The 22,892-nt window shown below is 49.6% G+C and overlaps 1 protein-coding gene across 1 annotated transcript in view; it reads right to left on the bottom strand.

The window, feature by feature from the left end:
* Window positions 1-1,147: 1,147 nt before the first annotated feature.
* The window catches only part of atp6ap1a (ATPase H+ transporting accessory protein 1a), a 30,000-nt gene continuing 8,255 nt past the window's right edge, over window positions 1,148-22,892 (bottom strand). Inside the window, exons 2-6 of the mRNA XM_072489029.1 lie at window positions 12,642-12,762; window positions 11,732-11,973; window positions 10,177-10,227; window positions 5,503-5,734; window positions 1,148-2,910 (exon numbers count right to left, since the gene is read on the bottom strand). Coding sequence (XP_072345130.1) covers window positions 2,701-2,910; window positions 5,503-5,734; window positions 10,177-10,227; window positions 11,732-11,973; window positions 12,642-12,762 — 856 coding nt within the window. The 3' untranslated portion in view covers window positions 1,148-2,700. The remainder of the gene's footprint in view (window positions 2,911-5,502; window positions 5,735-10,176; window positions 10,228-11,731; window positions 11,974-12,641; window positions 12,763-22,892) is intronic.

The raw sequence follows: 22,892 nt of genomic DNA, 5'->3' as shown, positions 1-22,892 counted from the left end.
GGGAGCACCGCACTGTCGGAGGGTCAGTGCTGAGGGAGCGCCGCACTGTCGGAGGGTCAGTGCTGAGGGAGCCCCGCACTGTTGGAGGGTCCGCACTGAAGGAGTGCTTCACCCGAGGGTCTGTGCCGAGGGAGCACCGCACTGTTGGAGGGTCCGCACTGAAGGAGTGCTTCACCCGAGGGTCTGTGCCGAGGGAGCACCGCACTGTTGGAGTGTCCGTGCTGAGGGAGCACCGCACCGTTGGAGGGTCCGCACTGAGTGCTTTGCACGAGGGAGCACCGCACCGTTGGAGGGTCCGCACTGACGGAGTGCTTCACCCGAGGGTCTGTGCTGAGGGAGCTCGGTGCCATTGGAAGAGCGATAGGGTCTGCGTAGGGAAGATGTTTCCTTGTGTGAAGGCGCAGGAGGTCACAAATAAATCCAATCAAGTGTGGGAGCGGGATTTGGAGGGGGCGGGGGGGGGGGGGCAGGGGGGATAAACACCAAGGAGAACTAAACAGCAGGATATGGGGGAATTGGAGTAGGGCGCGTGCAAGAGGAGGACCATCAGCACAGAGCTGTACCTGTCCTGGGAGTGTTTGATGGGGACAGTGCAGAGGGAGCTTTACTCTGTATCTAACCCCGTGCTGTACCTGTCCTGGGAGTGTTTGATGGGGACAGTGTAGAGGGAGCTTTACTCTGTATCTAACCCCGTGCTGTACCTGTCCTGGGAGAGTTTGATGGGGACAGTGCAGAGCGAGCTTTACTCTGTATCTAACCCCGTGCTGTACCTGTCCTGGGAGTGTTTGATGGGGACAGTGTACAGGGAGCTTTACTCTGTATCTAACCCCGTGCTGTACCTGTCCTGGGAGTGTTTGATGGGGACAGTGTAGAGGGAGCTTTACTCTGTATCTAACCCCGTGCTGTACCTGTCCTGGGAGTGTTTGATGGGGACAATGTAGAGGGAGCTTTACTCTGTATCTAACGCCGTGCTGTACCTGTCCTGGGAGTGTTTGATGGGGACAGTGTAGAGGGAGCTTTACTCTGTATCTAACCCCGTGCTGTACCTGCCCTGGGAGTGTTTGAAGGGGACAGTGTGTTCAATGAACAGCGATTTCAGAATTAAGCACAAACACAAAATAAAACACCAGGCTGGTTCACTCTTGGGGAGAGAGGACGGCCGATATTTACTGGTTCATTGAGTTTTACAATGAGTTTATAAAGCAACAGGTACCCATTAACACCTCAAAACAAAACACAAAACCAATACTGGTCAACACACAAGCAAAACTGGGAACGCAGCACCTCAGAAAAAGAACCTGCCCCCCGAAGGGTCATAGGCAGACCCGGGCTCCCATCGCTCAAACCCCGTCGTATGGCACTCACCCCTCCCAACAATTTACAGAATATCCCTCCAACAGACCGGCTGGAAGAGTTCACAACATGGCCTTCTTTCTCAAAGCACACATTAAAAATTGCCAACAAAATATACACATCCATTAAATATTACAATATCTGAAACACAATTCTATTGACCGAACAGCCGCTCACTCCCTCCCAACCAGTGTACAGACAGCAAGCTGGAGATAGAAACATACGGTGCACTCCTGTCTGATGGGAAATCGCAGTGGAACAGCGAGGGGGCAGTTGTTTGGGATCACAGCGCTGAAGAGATTGGTGGTGATCGGAGCAATTGAACTCTAGCTGTCCCCTGGGCTCAAAGTTCCTGCAATTGAACTCCAGCTGACTGTTGCGTTTGGAGATGGGGGTCAACCGTCCCATCTTTGAGGTCCCTCAGCGTCATCGCAATTGAGCAGGTCCTGTTTTTTCAGATTGACAGCTCTTGTTGTAATGGTCCGCCCTGGGACGTGAAGCCCTGGCGCAAGACCAGTCTTGGTCCCCTGGGAGGAGACAGTAGTCTCAGTGTTGCCTTGGGTCTGCGCCAACCATTTCATCGAGGGAGGTGTGGAGCAGTGGATTGCATGTCGAGGGGTGAACTCTGAAGCCCGGTTGAGCTCACTCACAGCATCTCCCCAATTCCATCAGGTCAGCAGCAGCCTTGCTGAGTGGCAGAACAGCGCCCGGCTGACACCAACTGTCTCTCTGCTGGAGGGACCACAGGGGTTGGAGGGAACATGACGATGATGTACCTTGGTGTTTCTAAAACGTGTTCCCTACTTTACGGCCTTCCAATTCCTCACTTGGCCGGATTGAAGGACAGCTAGAGTTCAATTGCAACATCTCAAACACCAAGGGGCAGCTAGAATCCAATTGCGACCGTCCCGCGCCAAAGCAGCAGAGCATGTTAAGCAAGTAATCACACTGGTAATCCTTAGATCAACCCAATCAGGGGTCTGTCTGTTCATGCGTTTAAAGAAAAAGTGACTGCGTAATGAAAACCACATTTGCCGCTCCCCAATGAAACAGATTGTGCAAACCAACCAGCCAGATTGCTTGGGGAATAAGATGAGGCAGGAATGGGGAGGCAGTGAGTGGGATATATACAAAAGTTACGTGGGGTGGGTTTCCTGACTGGGCACACAGGAGCCCCATAAATACAGGGGGGAGGGGTTTGAGGAGAGAGAACGCGCGCGCAATTAAGAGGGCGCTCATGATTAAGTACAGAGTTAAATTAAAGTCATTGACACGCGCCAGGTGCCCGGCTGGCTCGGGAAGGCCGGAGGGGGTGAGTGTGTGCCCGCACGCGCGGGTCGATCACGATCACTCAGTCTGCGGCACGGAGATGGAAGGGCCCTTGGGGTCGTCGAAGCGGTCCATGGTCTTCAGGCTGGTGATCATATGGAGTCCATAGGTGAGGATGAAGACCATGAGGAGGGTGGTGAGAAGCCCCATCCAGATGGCAGGCGTGAAGAAACTGGCACAGTCGTTGGCGTACGAGAACTTCATCCCCTTGACACCAAAGCCTTGGATCTGCAGAGGTTATGGGGGGCGGGGGGAAGGGGAATGCAGCAGCAACAACATATTTAGCCTCAAAGGAGAAACCCAATAAGTTAACATTCTAACCACTATTAGCACCTTTTTACTAGTGCAGAGTGGTTTATATATATAGAATAACAGACACCCGGGAGTGAGTTACAGACTGGAATCTAATCGAGGGGTTCGGGGTGGTTTATATATAGAATTACAGACACCCGGGAGTGAGTTACAGACTGGAATCTAATCGAGGGGTTCAGTGCGGTTTATATATAGAATAACAGATACCCGGGAGTGAGTTACAGACTGGAATCTAATCGAGGGGTTTATATATAGAATAACAGATACTCGGGACTGAGTTATAGGCTGGAATCTAATCGAGGGGTTCAGTGCGGTTTATATATAGAATAACAGACACCCGGGAGTGAGTTACAGACTGGAATCTAATAGAGGGGTTCGGGGTGGTTTATATATAGAATAACAGATACCTGGGAGTGAGTTACAGACTGGAATCTAATCGTGGGATTTGGGGTGGTTTACATATTGAATAACAGATACCCGGGAGTGAATTACAGACTGGAATCTAATCGAGGGGTTCAGGATGGTTTGTATATAGAATAACAGATACCCGGGAGTGAGTTACAGGCTGGAATCTAATCGAGGGGTTTGGGGTGGTTTATATATTGAATAACAGATACCCGGGAGTGAATTACAGACTGGAATCTAATCGAGGGATTTGGGGTGGTTTATATATTGAATAACAGATACCCGGGAGTGAGATACAGACTGGAATCGAATCGAGGGGTTCAGGATGGTTTGTATATAGAATAACAGATACCCGGGAGTGAGTTACAGACTGGAATCTAATCGAGGGGTTCGGGGTGGTTTATATATAGAATAACAGATACCCGGGAGTGAGTTACAGACTGGAATCTAATCGAGGGGTTCGCGGTGGTTTATATATAGAATAACAGATACCCGGGAGTGAGTTACAGACTGGAATCTAATCGAGGGGTTCGGGGTGGTTTATATATAGAATAACAGATACCCGGGAGTGAGTTACAGACTGGAATCTAATCGAGGGGTTCAGGGTGGTTTATATATAGAATAACAGATACCCGGGAGTGAGTTACAGGCTGGAATCTAATCGAGGGGTTTAGGGTGGTTTATATATTGAATAACAGATACCCGGGAGTGAATTACAGACTGGAATCTAATCGAGGGATTTGGGGTGGTTTATATATTGAATAACAGATACCCGGGAGTGAGATACAGACTGGAATCGAATCGAGGGGTTCAGGATGGTTTGTATATAGAATAACAGATACCCGGGAGTGAGTTACAGACTGGAATCTAATCGAGGGGTTCGGGGTGGTTTATATATAGAATAACAGATACCCGGGAGTGAGTTACAGACTGGAATCTAATCGAGGGGTTCGCGGTGGTTTATATATAGAATAACAGATACCCGGGAGTGAGTTACAGACTGGAATCTAATCGAGGGGTTCGGGGTGGTTTATATATAGAATAACAGATACCCGGGAGTGAGTTACAGACTGGAATCTAATCGAGGGGTTCAGGGTGGTTTATATATAGAATAACAGATACCCGGGAGTGAGTTACAGGCTGGAATCTAATCGAGGGGTTCGGGGTGGTTTATATATAGAATAACAGATACCCGGGAGTGAGTTACAGACTGGAATCTAATCGAGGGGTTCAGGGTGGTTTATATATAGAATAACAGATACCCGGGAGTGAGTTACAGGCTGGAATCTAATCGAGGGGTTTGGGGTGGTTTATATATTGAATAACAGATACCCGGGAGTGAATTACAGACTGGAATCTAATCGAGGGATTCGGGGTGGTTTATATATAGAACAGATACCCGGGAGAGAGTTACAGACTGGAATCTAATCGAGGGGTTCGGGGTGGTTTATATATAGAACAACAGATACCCGGGAGTGAGTTACAGACTGGAATCTAATCGAGGGGTTCGGGGTGGTTTATATATAGAATAACAGATACCCGGGAGTGAGTTACAGACTGGAATCTAATCGAGGGGTTCGCGGTGGTTTATATATAGAATAACAGATACCCGGGAGTGAGTTACAGACTGGAATCTAAACGAGGGGTTCGGGGTGGTTTATATATAGAATAACAGATACCCGGGAGTGAGTTACAGACTGGAATCTAATCGAGGGGTTCGGGGTGGTTTATATATAGAATAACAGATACCCGGGACTGAATTACAGACTGGAATCTAATCGAGGGGTTCGGGGTGGTTTATATTTAGAATAACAGATACCCGGGAGTGAGTTACAGACTGGAATCTAATCGAGGGGTTCGGGGTGGTTTATATATAGAATAACAGATACCCAGGAGTGAGTTACAGACTGAAATCTAATCGAGGGGTTCGGGGTGGTTTATATATAGAATAACAGATACCCGGGGGTGAGTTACAGACTGGAATCTGATAGAGGGGTTCGGGGTGATTTATATCAAACACATACACGGAGGGGGTTACAGACTGGAATCTGGGAAGGGGGGGGGGGTTAAAATTGGGGGAGGGCAACGTATTGTTGACTGTACCTGAAAGTCTTCGAAGATGACCACCCAGGAGCTGGTGCTGCTGGACCATGGGAGGATGGAGCTGGACATGTAGTCCTGGGCCACACGTTTGCAGTGGTAGGAGTAAATGGCCGGGGCATAGACCTGGGTAACGTTGAACGAGATGCGCTCCCCATTGGAGTAGATCTCCACCTGGTCCAGGGTGAACCAGTGCTTGGCGGACACATTGTACAGCTGCCTGGACATTCGGAATCTGTGGGGGGTGGGGGGGGGGGAAGAAAGATGGAGTTTAAAAAATCAGGACAAATGCCAGATTTCACTGGAAGCAACAATTTCTGTCGCACGAAAACAGCGGGCTAATCGGCTCAGATTCTCCATGGCAACAGCATTGAGCGGCACGGATTAGCACGGCTGCCTCAGTGTGAGCGACCCGGGTCTGTTCCGGCCGCTGTGGAGTTTGCACTTTCTCTCCGTGTCTGCATGCTCTGGTTTCTTCCCACAGTCCATAGATATGAAGGTTAGACGGATTAGCCGCGATAAATTGTCCGGTAGTGTCCAAAGATATGCTGGTTAGGTGGGGATACGGGGATATGGGAGAGAGGGTGGGGGGGAAAAAAAACTAGAGTTGCATCACAGGTCAGACATGATCTCAGTGAATGGGGAAAACAGGCTGAATGGGGCCTCCTCCTGTTGCTGTGTAACAGGCTCGAGAGGGGCTGAATGGGCCTCCTCCTGTTGCTGTGTAACAGGCTCGAGAGGGGCTGAATGGGCCTCCTCCTGTTGCTGTGTAACAGGCTCGAGAGGGGCTGAATGGGCCTCCTCCTGTTGCTGTGTAACAGGCTCGAGAGGGGCTGAATGGGCCTCCTCCTGTTGCTGTGTAACAGGCTCGAGAGGGGCTGAATGGGCCTCCTCCTGTTCCTGTGTAACAGGCTCGAGAGGGGCTGAATGGGCCTCCTCCTGTCGTCATGCTTCAGCGGAGACTTAAAAAGGGACTTGAAGGTTAGTGCTGTGATGAATGTAGGCATTTCAGAAAGATTGTACGGTGCAGTAATGGTTAAAGCCTTCTTTGTATGTTTTAAATCACATCCATGCATATTCTCCTCATGTCTGCGTGGGTTTCACCCCCACAACCCAAAGATGTGAATGGTAGGTGGATTGGCCACGCTAAATTGCCCCTTAATTAGAGTATCCAAATTTATTTTTATATAAATGTTTCAAAACAAATCCCAGTTTGGAACCCAACTTAGATTTGGGAGCTGGGGCTGAAATTAAAGCATCATAAAAGCTTGGGCTTATATAGTTTTGTTTGGAATAAGAGTTGATTAGGAAGGAACCCTTGGGGAGCAGTGACCACAATATGATAGAATTTACCCTGCAGTTTGAGAGGGAGAAGCTGCAATCAGATGTAACGGGATTACAATTAAATCAGGGTAACTACAAAGACATGAGGGAGGAACTGACCAGAGTTGATTGGAAAAGGAGCCGAGCAGGGAAGACAGTGGATCTGCAATGGCAGGAGTTTTTGGGGGTTATTCGGGAGGCACAACAGAAATTCATCCCAAGGAGGAGGAAACATGCTAAGGGGAGGACCAGGCATCCATGGCTGACAAGGGAAGTCAAGGCCAGCATAAAAGAAAAAGAAAAAGCTTACAAAGTGGCGAGGATTAGTGGGAAGCCAGAGGATTGGGAAGCCTTTATAAGCGAGCAGAGGACAACTAAAAAAGCAATAAAGGGTGAAGATGATGAAATGAGTGCAAGCTAGCTAGTAATATAAAAGATAGGAAGAGTATTTTCCAATATATAAAAGGTAAGAGAGAGGCAAAAATAGACATTGGACCACTGGAAAATGTGGCTGAAGAAGTGATAATTGGAAACAAAGAAATGGCAGAGGAACTGAATAGTTACTTTGCATCAGTCTTCACGGTGGAAGACACCAGTGGGATGCCAGAGCTCCAGGAGAATCAGGGGGCAGAGGTGAATGCAGTGACCATTACTAAGGAGAAGGTTCTGGGGAAACTGAAAGGTCTAAAGGTGGATAAGTCACCTGGACCGGATGGACTACACCCCAGGGTTCTAATAGCCGAGGAGATTGTGGATGCATTGGTGGTGATCTTTCAGGAATCACTGGAGGCAGGAAGGGTCCCAGATGACTGGAAAGTGGCTAATGTAACACCGCTGCTTATGAAGGGAGGTAGGCAGAAGACAGTGTCATGTGAGAGTACCTTTAAGAAATGGGTGTGTATATAAATACATGTAGTGAGAGTACCTTTAAGAAATGGGTGTTTACTACTGCAGTGATGTCAGAGAGTGGGTGGAGCTGGGCTGTCAGCGTTTTACTTTCGTTTTTGAGCAGGCTGCAGGGTGTGTTTTAGTTTTGTTTTCAGTGTTGGAGCTGAAGCCAGACAGAGCAGGTGTACTGTTGATCTCTCTGCCATGAAAAGACTATCTCTTGATCATTTGGTGAATTCAGAATTATAAATGTTCTCAGTAGTGAATGTAAACCTGATGTGCTTCTGTTAAAAGGTGTTTCAAGTCTTATGGATGTTAAAAGGAAAGCTTAAAGGATTATTTAGTGTTGTATTCTTTGGGGGTTGTATTTGAATTGATGGTTGTGAAGATATTCACTGTATGTTTTAAAAAGGTTAACTGGAGTTCATAGAATAAATAAAACTTGGGTTCATAGCCCTCACTTCCAACCTAGCCCCCTAACCCAACAACCCCTCCTAACCTTCTTGGACACCAGGGGCAATTTATCGTGGCCGATCCATGTAACGTGCATGACTTTGGACTATTGGAGGAAACCGGAGCACCCGGAGGAAACCCACGCAGACACGGGGAGAACGTGCAGACTCCACACAGACAGTGACCCAAGCCGGAATCGAACCTGGGACCCTGGAGCTGTGAAGCCAAGTGCCAACCACTATGCTACCATGCTGCCCAAAGGGCAAGATCCTGGCATGGTTAGAGGATTGGCTGACTGGCAGAGAGTGGGGATAAAGGGGTCTTTTTCAGGATGGCAGCCGGTGACTAGTTGTGTGCCTCAGGGGTCTGTGCTGGGACCACAACTTTTCACAATATACATTAATGATCTGGAAGGAGGAACTGAAGGCTCTGTTGCCAAGTTTGAAGATGATATAAAGATCTGTAGAAGGACAGGTAGTATCGAGGATGCAGGGGGCTGCAGAAGGATTTGGACAGGCTAGGAGAGTGGGCAGTGAAGTGGCAGACGGAATGCAATGTGGAAAAGTGTGAGGTTATGCACTTTGGAAGGAGGAATTTAGGCATCGACTATTTTCTAACTGGGAAGATGCTTAGGAAAGCAGAAGCACAAAGGGACTTGGGAGTCCTTGTTCACGGTTCTCTTAAGGTTAATGTGCAGGTTCAGTCGGCAGTTAGGAAGGCAAATGCAATGTTAGCATTCACGTCTAGAGGGCTAGAATACAAGACCAGGGATGTACTTCTGAGGCTGTATAAGGCTCTGGTCAGACAATATTCGGAGTATTGTGAGCAGTTTTGGGCCCCGTATCTAAGGAACGATGTGCTGGCCTTGGAAAGGGTCCAGAGGAGGTTCACAAGAATGATCCCTGGAATGAAGAGCTTGTCGTATGAGGAACGGTTGAGGACTCTGAGTCTGTACTCATTGGGAGTTTAGAAGGATGAGGGGGGGGGGGGATCTTCATGAAACTTACAGGATACTGCGAGGCCTGGAGAGAGTGGACGTGGAGAGGATGTTTCCACTTGTAGGAAAAACGAGAAGCAGAGGACACAATCTCAGACTAAAGGGACGATCCTTTAAAACAGAGATGAGGAGGAATTTCTTCAGCCAGAGGGTGGTGAATCTGTGGAACTCTTTGCCGCAGAAGGCTGTGGAGGCCAATTCACTGAGTGTCTTTAAGACAGAGATAGATAGGTTCATGATCAATATGGGGATCAGGGGTTATGGGGAGAAGGCAGGAGAATGGGGATGAGAAAAATATCAGCCATGATTGAATGGCGATGCAGACTCGATGGGCCGAGTGGCCTAATTCTGCTCCTATGTCTTATGGTCTAAGAGTATTTCAGCTCGGTACAGTGATGTTGTTACTGGGTGTGGATAAAGTATCAAGCATTTTGCAGGAAAAGTAGGCCAGCGGAGTTTTAGATGGAGCAGTCAGCAGAGGTCAAGCAGTTTGCTCTCTGTAGTTAAGTTAAAGCTATGTCTGTAGATGTATTAGCTGCCTCTCAAAGATTTGTCTGATTAGGTGAGCAGAAGCAGCTTTTGAAGAAATACAGCCAAAGTTACTGCATGGTTCTGACAGGAGTCAGAGCTTTTCTTTGACGCAGTGGCACAAGATCTCTCTCCGTAAAGCAGGTATTCCTATGTGCTAATGGTATCTGAACAGTGGATTGAGAGCAGAGATGGGTTTTCTCTGGTTGTTTCAGTGGGAAGGGTTACTGTATTCGCTGTGTTGATTGGCATTGTTTAGGGGTCAATTGTAAACTATTTTCTGGTAAACATTGGGGATTCTGCCCAGTGTCCGAGCCACTGTTGGGGTCTGGTCCGGGATCGAAATAGCGTGGAGGGATTATTCAAGCTTCGAGATGGGGTACAAACTAATCTCGGCAAGGCGGCAAGGTATTGGGCCGGGGAGGGGAGAACGTTCACCGTCGCAGGGTGGAAATCAGGTTAGATGACCTCGGTGGTGAGACACTTACACAATTCTCAAGGCGCCCAGAGACTCCACGTTGTTGTACTCAAGAGCGAGGCTAATGGGGGAATGAAAGAAGCCAGTTAGAAAACAGCAACACAACCGGTGTCAAAACCCATCTCCAACCTGGACCCCCTCCCTCCAAAAGCAGATGACCGAAACCCTGACGTGCCAGCCCTGGTGGGGGATTGGCCAGGGGGGGGGCGGCAGAGGGCCACTGGACTGCAGAAGGTGACGCAGTCACACTCGACCTCGCCTTCCGATAGCGAGCGAGAGACGACGCAAGGGTTTTCTCTTGTTGTTTTAATGGGAATAAAGATAGCAGTTAAGGGTTACTGTATTCACTATCCATTGGCATGGTTTAGGGGTCAATTGTAAACTATTTTCTGGTGTGATGTTAAAGGGGGTCTGGGTAGGGTGTCGCAAGGATGGCGCCGCCAACGGCCAAAACATTTCAGCCCCCAAACGACAATCAGTTGCCGCCTGAACAGACACAAAGCCACCGCCCTAATTCCCACCAACAAATACACCAGTGTATTTCCAACTTGGCCGGCCCCATCTCACCGCTGCAGACTAACCCAACACTCATGACACACCCGCTCTCCCCCCACACCTTTCCCTGCCCTGCCCTCTCCCCACTGTCTTCAGCCCTTCCCCACACCTTCCACCACCATCTCCTCCATCATTGACTCACCGAAGCCCATGTTATTTGATCTCCTCTCACAATTAGTTGTTAGGAAGACTGAATGAGGCTTCCTCATGTACATGTGTAACAGACTCGAGGGGGGGCTGAATGGTCCTCTTCCCGTTCCTGTGTAACAGACTCAAGAGGGGCTGAATGGGCCTCCTCCTGTTCCTGTGTAACTGGCTCGAGAGGGGCTGAATGGGCCTCCTGTTCCTGTGTAACAGGCTCGAGAGCGGCTGAATGGGCCTCCACCTGTTCCTGTGTAACACGCTCGAGAGGGGCTGAATGGGCCTCCTGTTCCTGTGTAACAGGCTCGGGAGGGGCTGAATGGGCCTCCACCTGTTCCTGTGTAACAGGCTCGAGGGGGGCTGAATGGGCCTCCACCTGTTCCTGTGTAACAGGCTCGAGAGGGGCTGAATGGGCCTCCTCCTGTTCCTGTGTAACAGGCTCGAGGAAGGGGCTGAATGGGACTCCTCCTGTTCTTGTGTAACAGGCTCGAGGAAGGGGCTGAATGGGACTCCTCCTGTTCTTGTGTAACAGGCTCGAGGAAGGGGCTGAATGGGACTCCTCCTGTTCCTGTGTAACAGGCTCGAGGAAGGGGCTGAATGGGCCTCCTGTTCCTGTGTAACAGGCTCGAGAGGGGCTGAATGGGACTCCTCCTGTTCCTGTGTAACAGGCTCGAGGAAGGGGCTGAATGGTCCTCCTTCTGTTCTTGTATAATAGGCTTGAGGCGCTGAATGGGTCTCCTCCTGTTCCTGTGTAACGGGCTCAAGGAGGCTGCTGGGGGGGGGGTAACCGAATGGGCTCAGACTCCCAGAGGTGGGCTGCGGTTGGGTGAAAGTTCTGGCAAGCGAGCAGTTTCAGGGCATTAACCTACTTCGCCGTAAGGTTGGAGCAGGTGGAGGTGCCGATGTTGACTGTGGCGTCGTCGCCAAAGGTGCGATTGGTCAGGTCCACGAGCTTGTCCCCATTGGAGATCTGGATCCTGGCTGCCCAGAACAGGATGCAGGGAGATGCAGCGGTGAGGTTGTAGGCCAGCGGAGGGTAGGGCTCCTTCTCCTTCTCAGCTAGGAGCTGCCTTCTGGGACCCAGCGAGATGATGGGGCCTTCCCGGACAATCTGTGGAGAGGATGAGAGACCTGCTCAGCAAAGCGCCAACCAATCAACAGCTGACAAGGGGGCCGGGGTGGGGATGGAGCGTATAAATCGGGAAGCTTCGCTCCAACTGTACACGGTGTTGGGGTTTCCGCACCTGGAGTAAAGCATAGAGTGTTGGCCTCCTTACCCTTACTTAAGGAGGGGATGTCCTCGTGTTGGAGGCTGTTCAGGGAAGGTTCATTTGTCCGATTCCTGGGATAAGTGGGGGGGGGTTTGTCTGATGAGGAAAGAGTTGAGCAGGTCGGGGTTCTGTACCCATCGGAGTTTAGAAGAACGAGAGGTGATCTGATTGAAACATATTAGATTCTGCGGGGGGTGGGGGTGGAATCATGAACTGGGGGAGGCACAGTTTGAGAATAAGGGGTCTCCCATTGAATACGGAGGTAAGGAGAGAAGAAATCCTCCTCCCCCCCCCCCCCCCCCCCCCCCAAGCCAGCAGTGGGGTTGGGGCTGATTGAATACATTCAAGGCCGAGTTAGTCAGATTTCTGATTGACGAGGGGGTTGAGGAGAGGGGGACAGTGAAGAGGCCCCGTTCAGATCAGACACGATCTTATCGAATGGGCTAGCAGCAATCGAGAGGCAGAGAACGGCCTCCTCCTGCTCCCAGGTTCTGTTGTGGGAACTTACCCTGGATGGCCGAGATGCAGTGAAGATGGCGAGGAAAGGGACTTCTTCCGTTTTCAGAGTCTCCAACACTTGCCCGATAATGTTATCTGGAAGACAGCAAAGAAACACAAATTCTCTCACACTTGCGCATCATCTGCAATTCACATTGATGACGACTCACACTGATGCAATCAGGTTACATTCACGCTACACAAGTGCCAGGCGATGACCATCTCAAAGAAGAGACAATCTAACCACCGCCCCTTGACGTGGCATTACCATCGCCGAATCCCCCCACTATCAACATCCTTACCATTGACCAGAAACTGAACTGGACCAGCCATATTAATACCAGAGCAGGTCAGAGGCTGGGAATCCTGCGAGGGTAACTCACTCCGACTCCCCCCACCCCCCCCCCCGCCCCCCCACTCTCTCCCCCCCCCAACTCTCTTCCCCCCCCCGACTCTCTTGCCCCCCCCCCCCCGACTCTCTTCCTCCCCCCCCCCCACACACAAAGCCTGTCCACCATCTACAAGTCAGGAGTGTGACAGACTCTCCCACTTGCCTGATGAGTGCCAACACTCGAGAAGTTCAACACCACCCAAGACAAAGCAGCCCCCTCACCCGCTCGATCGTCACGCTAACCCCCACCAAAACCCACTCCCTCCACCCACAGACTGGGACAGGGAAAGGCCTGTAGATGAGTACCCGGAGGGGGAGAGGGGGGGGGGGGGCAGAATACTGTATGCTCAACCTGTCGGCCACCTTCAATGATAGCGGCACAAATATCCTGCAGCTCTGGCACCCCCTCCCCGCTTAGAATTATCCCCCGTTAAGGAATGGGTTCAGAGACATTCCAATTAAGTGTCTCATTTATGTTAAGTATCCAGTAATTGACACTGATATGTAAAGCTTGAGGTGGCCTTTGGGGGGGCATGTGATGCGATGATAGAATTTTTGTACAGAGTTTGTGTTAAAGGAAAATAAAAGGTGTTTGTCAGAAGGAGTAGAACTTTTGACTCTTTATACAACAGCAGCTAAACGGCTAACAGTGGGAATAGAGGACGGTTGCTGTGCAAAGGTGAAGGTTAAAAGATACAACTTTTTCAGGCCCAACCAAGGAGTGAGTGAGAAAAAAAAAAAGAGCATATATAATGGCTGAACCTAGGATAAAGATGGCCGGACCAATGGAGAAGTGCAGTAGTTCTGTGGACTAAAGTAACTGCCTTGGGAAAAAGGAAACAAGGTATGGCATTGGCTCTTTCTCTACCTTACGGCTGGTTTAGCACAGGGCTAAATCACTGGCTTTGAAAGCAGACCAAGGCAGGCCAGCAGCACGGTTCAATTCCCGTACCAGCCTCCCGAACAGGCGCCGGAATGTGGCGACTAGGGGCTTTTCGCAGTAACTTCATTTGAAGCCGACTTGTGACAATAAGCGATTTACATTTTTCATTTCATTTCGAGAGAGTAAAATCCGAAGCAAAGTGTTTTCTGAACTGGAATTGGAAGAGTTAGACTCAGAAGGTCTGGAGACGTTTTATGGATAAGATTTATCAAAAGGATGACTTGTTAAGTGCGTATGAAGCCTGGTCAGATTTTGATAGATTCCAGAAAACAGAGGATGTCTTCATTGAAGACTATATAATGGAATTTAGCAGACGATATAAAAGACTGCAGAAACACAGCCTGGAATTTCGACAATCTGTGTTGGCATTTAAATTACTGAACCGTGCTCGAGTGAGCAACATGGACAGGCTCCCGGTTTGACAGGAGTTCAATTTGCGGATAAGGATACATTAAAAAAGTTTTGGGGAAACATTCGATTCCCATGCTCTGATGACCCAAATAGGACAATCAGCAATAAAGCAGACTACGGAAGATACACAGAATGGTGAAATTGTACGGCTACGAGCAGGCTGCAAGAGTATGGAAGGCGATTGGGATGATAATACTCTGAAGTCGCTGAAAAGTGGTGATCCCTTGCAATATTGCCGAGTGAATCATTTCATTAGCACGGATGTTGTATCAAGTGAGATACCTTTGCTTCTGAGCAGACCGTCGATGAAGAAAGCACACATGAAACTGGATATGGAACAGGATAAGGCAACAGTTTTTGGAAAGACGGTGGACTTACAATTCACACAGTCGGGACACTATTGTATTCCATTACTGACAAATAATATTTCAGATGCAGTTGTTAAAGATGTGGTTTTTTTAAATTTAGAGTACCCAATTAATTTTTTCCAATTACATAGAACATAGAACGATACAGCATTAAGGGCAATTTATTGAGGCCAATCCACCTACCCTGCACATCTTTGGGTGTGGGGGCGAAACCCACGCAGACACGGGGAGAATGTGCAAACTCCACACGGACAGCGACCCAGAGCCGGGATCGAACCTATGACCGTGGCGCCGTGAGGCAGCAGGGCTAACCCACTGCGCCACCGTGCTGCCGTTAAAGATGTGTTAACGGCAGTTGAAAATGGGATTTTAGCTGATAAAAAGCTTGTTGTATTAAAACTACATAGGCAATTTGCACATCCATCACCTCGGAGGCTGAAAAATTTATTAAAGGATGCAGTGGTAAGGGGTGAAGACTATACTAAGCTGATAGAACAGGTTAGTGATCGCTGTGAAGTTTGTAGGAAGTACAGAAGGACACCAGCACGACCGATAGTAACACTATCTTTGGCCAGGGATTTTAACGACATTGTGACCACGGACCTCAAGATCTGAGATAAAGCCAATAATATATTTATTTTGCATTTGTAGATTTAGCAACCAGATTTAGTCAATCAATGATTGTACGAAGTAAAGAAAAGAGTGTAATTCTGGATCAAATCGTGGAAAAATGGGTAGGGTCAGGAATGGGCCCACCGGCAAAATTACTTGCGGACAATGGGGGAGAATTTGCTGATGTTGAGTTTAGCGGTGTGTGTGAAAACATGAATATCACAATTATGAATACGGCTGCGGAAAGCCCATTTAGTAATGGTGTGTGTGAAAGAAAGCATGCGGGAATAGATGACATGCTCCGGATAATTTTGGCAGATAGACCAAATTGCAGGCTAAATTCAGCTTTAGCATGGGCGGTACATGCAAAGAATTTATTGCAGATGGTTGGGGGCTATAGTCCCCATCAACTTGGCAGAAATCCTAAAATTCCGTCCATTTTGGATGACCAGCCTCCAGCTTGGGAAGGGACTAGCTCTGCCTTTGCTGAGCATTTCAATGCATTACATAGCAGTAGCAGCCAGTGGGGCCGGTTTAAAAACCGGCGAAGAACCCCGCGCGGGTGTCGGGCGGCGGGGGCTGAGGCGCTGGGCTCAGCGCGGCGTTGAGGTCAGAGCAGCGGGGGCGGAGCTACGAGGAGGCCGAGGCGGCAGGCCCGAGGCCAGGGCACCATGTAGGGAGGGTGCTCCACGTCGGATGGCTCCCACCTAGGAGGGAGAAAGAAGGTTGAAGCCTGGTCCCAGGGGAGCTCTGGGTGAATGCAGAGGAGAAAGAAAGAAGGTTTAAGGAAGTTTGGTAAAAGTTTTTTTTTCTCTCCCCCTTTTTTTTTCCAAAAGTCAGATTGATGAAGGGCAGGAGGGTGAAGGGGGAGAGAGGAGAAAAGAAAGAAGATAAAAAACAATAAGCCGCTAAAGGATGCGAAGAGCAGCGTCGAAGAAAGGAGGAAACGCGGGTTCGCCACTCGAAGGAGAAGACGAGTAAACGTGTTGACAGGATGGCGGACGCCGAGCTGCAAGGCGGGGCCGCACTACTTACGGTGGAGAAGATGACCGAGGTGATGGCGGTGGAGCTGGAAAAATAGTTTGCGAGGCACATGGAGGCCTTGAGGAAGGAGACGGCGGTCGTGTTGAGGTCATGGGTGGAGGAGGCAATCGGCCCGATGAGGGTGGAGGTGGCAAAGGCATTGGCCGAGGTGAGAGAGCAGGGCGAGAAGATGAAGGAGGTGGAGGAGGCCGTGACACGACACAGCGACCAGGTCACCTCGATGGGGGACGAGCTGCGGAGGGTGGTGGAGGTTAACAGAGGACTCCGAGCAAAGCTGGAAGACTTGGAAAACCGCTCAAGGCGGCACAATTTGAGAATTGTGGGCTTGCCGAAGGGACAGAGGGCCCAAGGCCAACGCAATACTTCGCTAAGAAGTTGGCGGAGCTGATAGGGGAGGGTGAGAGCCCCATCCTGTACGAGCTAGACCGAGCTCATCGGTCATTAAGGCCGAAGCCCAAAGTGAACGAGCCGCCAAGGGCAGTAATTATCTGCTTCCATAAGTTTTGCATGAAGGAGAAGGTATTAAGCTGGGCGAAGCAGAAGCGTGAGGTGCTGTGGATGGTACTGCGGTTCGGATCTACCAGGACTTGACGGCGGAGTTGGCAAAAAGACGAGCGGCGTTTGGGCGAGTGAAGGCGGCTTTGTACAAGGGGGTGCGGTTTGTGTGGTGTACCCGGCGAAGTTGCGAGTAACATATAACGCCAAAGACTTTTATTTTGAGACAGCGGAGGCGGCTGAGCCGTTGGTGAGGGCAGAAGGCTTGGGACAGACTTGAAGCAGCGGAACTGGAAGAGAGACTGTGCGACTGTGTTGGAGCAGCTGGAAAATGTATAAATGTTACAACTTTTTTTTTACTGATTTGTATTGCAATTTACTTCTCTTTGCATTGTTTCAGAGTGCAAGTTAATGGCGTTCTGTGTTGCGACGGTTAAATGTTATGTTAGTGAATTGTAGGGGTTGGATTCTTGGGTTTGTTTTGGTGTTTCTTTCTCTGGGACTGGGGGGGAAGGGGGCGAGAGGTCTTGGCGGGGGGAGCCACCCGCGCTAACTAAAGTCAGCTAGTGAACTGGGGTGAGGTGAGAGGAGGAATGCGGACGTTGGAGCCTGGATAGCAGGCTTCAATGGGCCTACGAGGCGAGCAAGGTGGGGTGGGGGGGGGGGGGGGGGAGAGAAGGGGAAGGGATGGTTGTTGGGGGATGTTTTGTAGGGGGGCTTCTTGGGAGGGAGGAAGGGGTTCGATGTTAACAATGGACAGGGGCGGGTCAGGCTTATGGGGCAGGGCCCGGTGGTATGGTGATGGTGGATAAGAAAGGTGGGGGGGGAGGGAGTGAGAGACCCCCAGTAAGGATAGTCACGTGGAACGTGAGAGGGTTAGAAGGTCCGGTCAAGAGGTCAAGGGTGCTTGCGCATCTTAAAAGTTTGAAAGCCGATGTAGCAATGCTGCAGGAGACTCACTTGAAGGACCAGGTGAGACTTAAAAAGGGCTGGGTTAGCCAGTGTTTCACTCCGGATTTGATGGAAGGGCTTGAGGGGTAGCGGTGCTGGTCAGCAAAAGGGTACGCTTCCAGATGGAGAAGGTGGTGGCAGATCAGGGGGTAGATGTGTGATTGTGGCAGGGCGCTGGAGGGGAGATTAGTGGCACTGTTAAGTGTATACGGTCCCAATTGGGGCGATGTGTGATTCGCGAGGAAGGTGTTTGGGCCATCCTCGACTTGGACACGCATGAGCTGATTGTGTGTGGGGGGGGGGGCGGGGGGGTGGGTGGGGCGAAAGAGGACCCTTGGAGGTTCCTGCACCCAAGGAAAGGGAGTCCTTGTTTTCTCAGCGGTCCATAAGGTATACTCGCGGATCGACTTTTTTGTGGTGGGAAGGCTTTGCTGGCTGAGTCAAGGGTCGGAATACTCTGCAATTGCAGTGTCAGATTACGCTCCACATTGGGTGGATATGGTGCTGGAGAGGGGGCAGCGCAGGACCGGGTGGAAACTGGATGTGGGGCTTTTGGGAACCAAGTGTTCTGTGAGAAAATTGAGAAGTTTTGAACGTTGTTATGGCACCGGCGGAAGGGAAGGAAACAGAGGTAGTTGTGGCATTGGACGCCGAGAAGGCGTTTGATTGGGTAGAATGGGGGGACCTGATGGCAGTGCTGGAGCGGTTTGGGATTGGACCAAGGTTTGTGAACTGGGTAAAGCTGTTATATAAGGAACCGAAGGCGAGTGTCCGCACAAACAATATCAGTTCGAGATACTTTTCTCCCCACCGTGGGACGAGACAGGGATGTCCTATGTCCCCCCTGCTGTTTGCACTTGTGATTGAGCCATTGGCCATCTCATTGAGAAGTTCGGGAGCATGGAAAGGAATAGTCCTGGGGGGGGAATAGAACATAGGGTGCCCTTACATGCCGACGACTTGCTTCTGTATGTGTCGGAGCCGAGTGCGTCGATAGGAGGAATATTGGAGCTACTGCGGGTATTTAGGTCTTTCTCGGGGTACAAGTTGAACCTGGACAAGAGTGAGTACTTTGTGGTGTCTCGGCCGGGGGTGGGGGCAGGGGAGGGGGCGGCTGCCATTCCGTAGAGCAGGGACTCACTTTAGGTATCTGGGGGTGCAGGTTGCCCGGGAGTGGGGGAGGCTTCGCAGGTACAACATCACTAGTTTGGTGGGGAGAGTGAAAGCCGATCTGGCAAGGTGGGACGCCTTCCTCTGTCACTGCAGGTCGGGTACAGGCGGTTAAAATGAATGTGTTGCCGCGATTCCTGTTTATTTTTCAATGGCCTACCGACATTCCTGCCAAAGTCTTTTTTCAGGGAGATTGAGGGAGGATTACCTCATTTATATGGGAGGGAAGGTGGCCAGAGTGAGAAAGGTGCTGCTACAGAGGGGAAGGCAGGCAGGGGGTTTGGGTCTCCCGAACCTGTTGTACTACTACTGGGCGGCGAATGTGGAGAAGGTGCGGAGCTGGGTCAGAGGGGTTGATTCTCAGTGGGTCAGAATGGAGGGGAGTTTGTGTGGGGGTCGGGATTGAAAGCACTAGCAACAGCGCCGCTCCCGATAGCTCCGGGGAAATACTCGGGAGTCCGGTAATAATAGCCTCATTGAAAATCTGGAGGCAGTTTCGCCAACACTTCGGGTTGGGGGCAGGGTCAAGGGAAATGCCGATTCGGGGGAACCACAGATTTGAGCCAGGGAAGTGGGATGGAAATGTTCAGAAATGGGAGGAGAAGGGGATTAAGACGCTAAAAGATTTGTTTCTTCGGGGCCGTTTGCAGGATTGAAGGAGCTGGAAGCGAAGTATAGGCTGGAGCAGGGAGAAATGTTTAGATACATGCAGGTTCGGGATTTTGCCAGAAAGGAGATACAGAGCTTCCCAGAGGAACCGGCCTCCACATTGCTGGAGGAGGTGCTGACGACAAGGGGACTGGAGAAGGGGGCAGTGTCAGCAGTGTACTGAGCTATTTTGGAAGAGGATAAGGCACCACTGGAAGGGATCAAAGCAAAGTGGGAGGAAGAGCTGGGAGAGGTTATAGAGGGGGGGGTCTGGTGTGAGGTACTCCGGAGGGTGTGAACGCCTCCACCTCATGTGCGAGGTTGGGGCTGATACAGCTGAAGGTGGTGAATAGAGGGCACCTCACCAGGGCGAGGATGAGCCGATTTTTTGAAGGAGTAGAGGATGTGTGTGAACGTTGCGGAGGGGGGGGGGCGGGGGGCTGGGCTAATTACGTTCATATGTTTTGGTCCTGTCCAAAGCTAGGGGAGTACTGGAAGGAGGTATTTGGGGTAATTTCCAAGGTGGTGCGTGTGAAACTGGACCCGGGTCCCCAGGAGGCCATATTCGGGGTGTCGGACCAGCCAGAGGGTTGGAAAAGGTCGCGGAGGCAGATGTTGTAGCCTTCGCCTCGTTGATCGCCCCGAAGGCGGATCCTGCTGGGATGGAGAGCAGCCTCTCCACCCAGTGCCCTGGCGTGGCAGGGGGACCTGTTGGAATTCTTGACCCTTGAGAAGGTTAAGTTTGAACTGAGGGGAAGAGCGGAGGGGTTCTACAAGTCATGGGCATTATTTATTATGCACTTTCAAGAACTGGATAACATCGAACATTAGTTGGGGGTGGGGGGGTGGAGAGCTGTGTAGATTAAGGGTGACTATGGGTAATCCCGGATTCCTTTTTGTCATTTGTTGATGTAAACATGCGGCTGATGTTTGGGGTTTGGTGGGAGGATGGGATCGTTGTTATTGATCTGGGGTTGACGTATCTGTTGCTGATTATTGTTTATTGTTGGTGGGTGTAAATGCGGGAGAAAATGTGAAAAAGGAGGAGAATAAAAATATACATATTTTTTAAAATGATGCATCTGGAGTCTGTTATTTCTCGGTAAGGTCAGTTTTGTTAAAGTTAGGCTGTTGCCAGTTGAAAGCAGATCCGGTAATGTTTTACTGGCACTATAAAGGAAATCTTTCTGGCACCTTTATGATGCTTGTCGATGATTTTTTTAATGAGGTGGGACTAATGATTTCGAAGCTATTGTAATCTCTGGGTTGAGGAAAGAATTCAGGGTTGGAAGTCAGGCTTCCGGTGCATTTAAATATATTGGACTGGAAATTGGACAGACTAAGTTAGGGGCAACTTTACGTCAGCAATATTATTTGGAGAGCATCACCCCAGTAGCAATTAGTCGTGGCCGAGTTTCACAAAAAGACGCAATGGTTTCAAAGATAGAAAAAGAGCAACTGCGAAGTTTAATTGGGCAACTGAACTGGTTAGGTAGACAGACTAGACCAGACGTGAGTTTTGATGTCATAGAGTTGAGTATAAAAATGAATGATCCCAAAGTGAAAGACATAATAAGGGCAAATAAAGCGTTGGTCAAACTAAAAATGCAGGAGTGTGTTTTGAAGTTCCTGGTTTTAGGTGACCTTAGGCACTTGAAACTCAGTTTATAGTGATGCGTCCTACGCAAATTTATGTGATGGGGTTTCAAGCGCAGGAGGTTTTATAATTTTCTTTTGGGAACAATGGTAAATGTTGCCCGCTTGTGTGGGAAACAAAGAAAATAAGGAGAGTGGTAAAAAGCACTTTGGCTGCTGACGACGTTAAGCCTTGTCGAGGCAGTGGATATGGCCTTTTAGCTACCTCAGATATTGACAGAAATTTTGGGATTTGGGTAACATACCCATTGACTGTCACATTGACAATAAATCCCTGTGGGAAAATGTGCACTCTTCAAAAAGAGTCAATGAGAAAAGGTTACGGATAGACATCGCAAGTTAAAAGCTGGAGTTGGACAGAGGGGAGATAGCAAAAATTAATGGGTCGACAGTAGCCATCAATTGTCCGACTGTTTTACGAAAAGTAAGGTCTAGCTCACAGAAACTTTGGGATATTGTTAATGACGGGCGCCTGTTTCTGTGACTGCTTTTTTGTTTCCTTCGAAAACTAAAATAAAAGAGGGGAAATTGTGTGTGTTCTTTTGAGTTTCTTGAAATTTTGTTTTCACCAAATTATTTTTTTTCTCCAAGGGGAGACTGTTAAGGAATGGGTTCAGAGACATTCCAATTAAATGTCTCATTTATGTTAAGTATCCAGTAATTGACACTGATATGTAAAGAAGCTTGAGGTGCCTTTGGGGCATGCAATGTGATAAACATAGAACATAGAAAATACAGCACAGAACAGGCCCTTCGGCCCACGATGTTGTGCCGAACCTTTGTCCTAGATTAATCATAGATTATCATTGAATTTACAGTGCAGATGGAGGCCATTCGGCCCTTTGAGTCTGCACCGGCTCTTGGAAAGAGCACCCTACCCAACTCAACACCTCCACCCAACACCAAGGGCAATTTGGACATTAAGGGCGATTTATCATTGGCCAATTCACCTAACCCGCACATCTTTGGACTGTGGGAGGAAACCGGAGCACCCGGAGGAAACCCACGCAGACACGGGGAGGACGTGCAGACTCCGCACAGACAATGACCCAAGCCGGAATCGAACCTGGGACCATGGAGCTGTGAAGCAATTGTGCTATCCACAATGCTACCGTGCTGCCCTTAAGAACAAATAAATCTACACTATATCATTTTCCGTAATCCATGTACCTATCCAACAGCTGCTTGAAGGTCCCTAATGTTTCCGACTCAACTACTTCACAGGCAGTGCATTCCATGCCCCCACTACTCTCTGGGTAAAGAACCTACCTCTGATATCCCTCCTATATCTTCCACCTTTCACCTTAATTTATGTCCCCTTGTAATGGTGTGTTCCACCCGGGGGAAAAGTCTCTGACTGTCTACTCTATCTATTCCCCTGATCATCTTATAAACCTCATCAAGTCGCCCCTCATCCTTCTCCGCTCTAATGAGAAAAGGCCTAGCACCCTCAACCTTTCCTCGTAAGACCTACTCTCCATTCCAGGCAACATCCTGGTAAATCTTCTTGCACCTTTTCCAGAGCTTCCACACCCTTCCTAAAATGAGGCGACCAGAACTGTACACAGTACT

This window comes from Scyliorhinus torazame, chromosome 22, assembly GCF_047496885.1.
Source record: "Scyliorhinus torazame isolate Kashiwa2021f chromosome 22, sScyTor2.1, whole genome shotgun sequence".
Taxonomy (NCBI): domain Eukaryota; kingdom Metazoa; phylum Chordata; class Chondrichthyes; order Carcharhiniformes; family Scyliorhinidae; genus Scyliorhinus; species Scyliorhinus torazame.
Note: the sequence above shows the minus strand (reverse complement) of the source record. Positions and strands in the feature narration are given on the sequence as shown.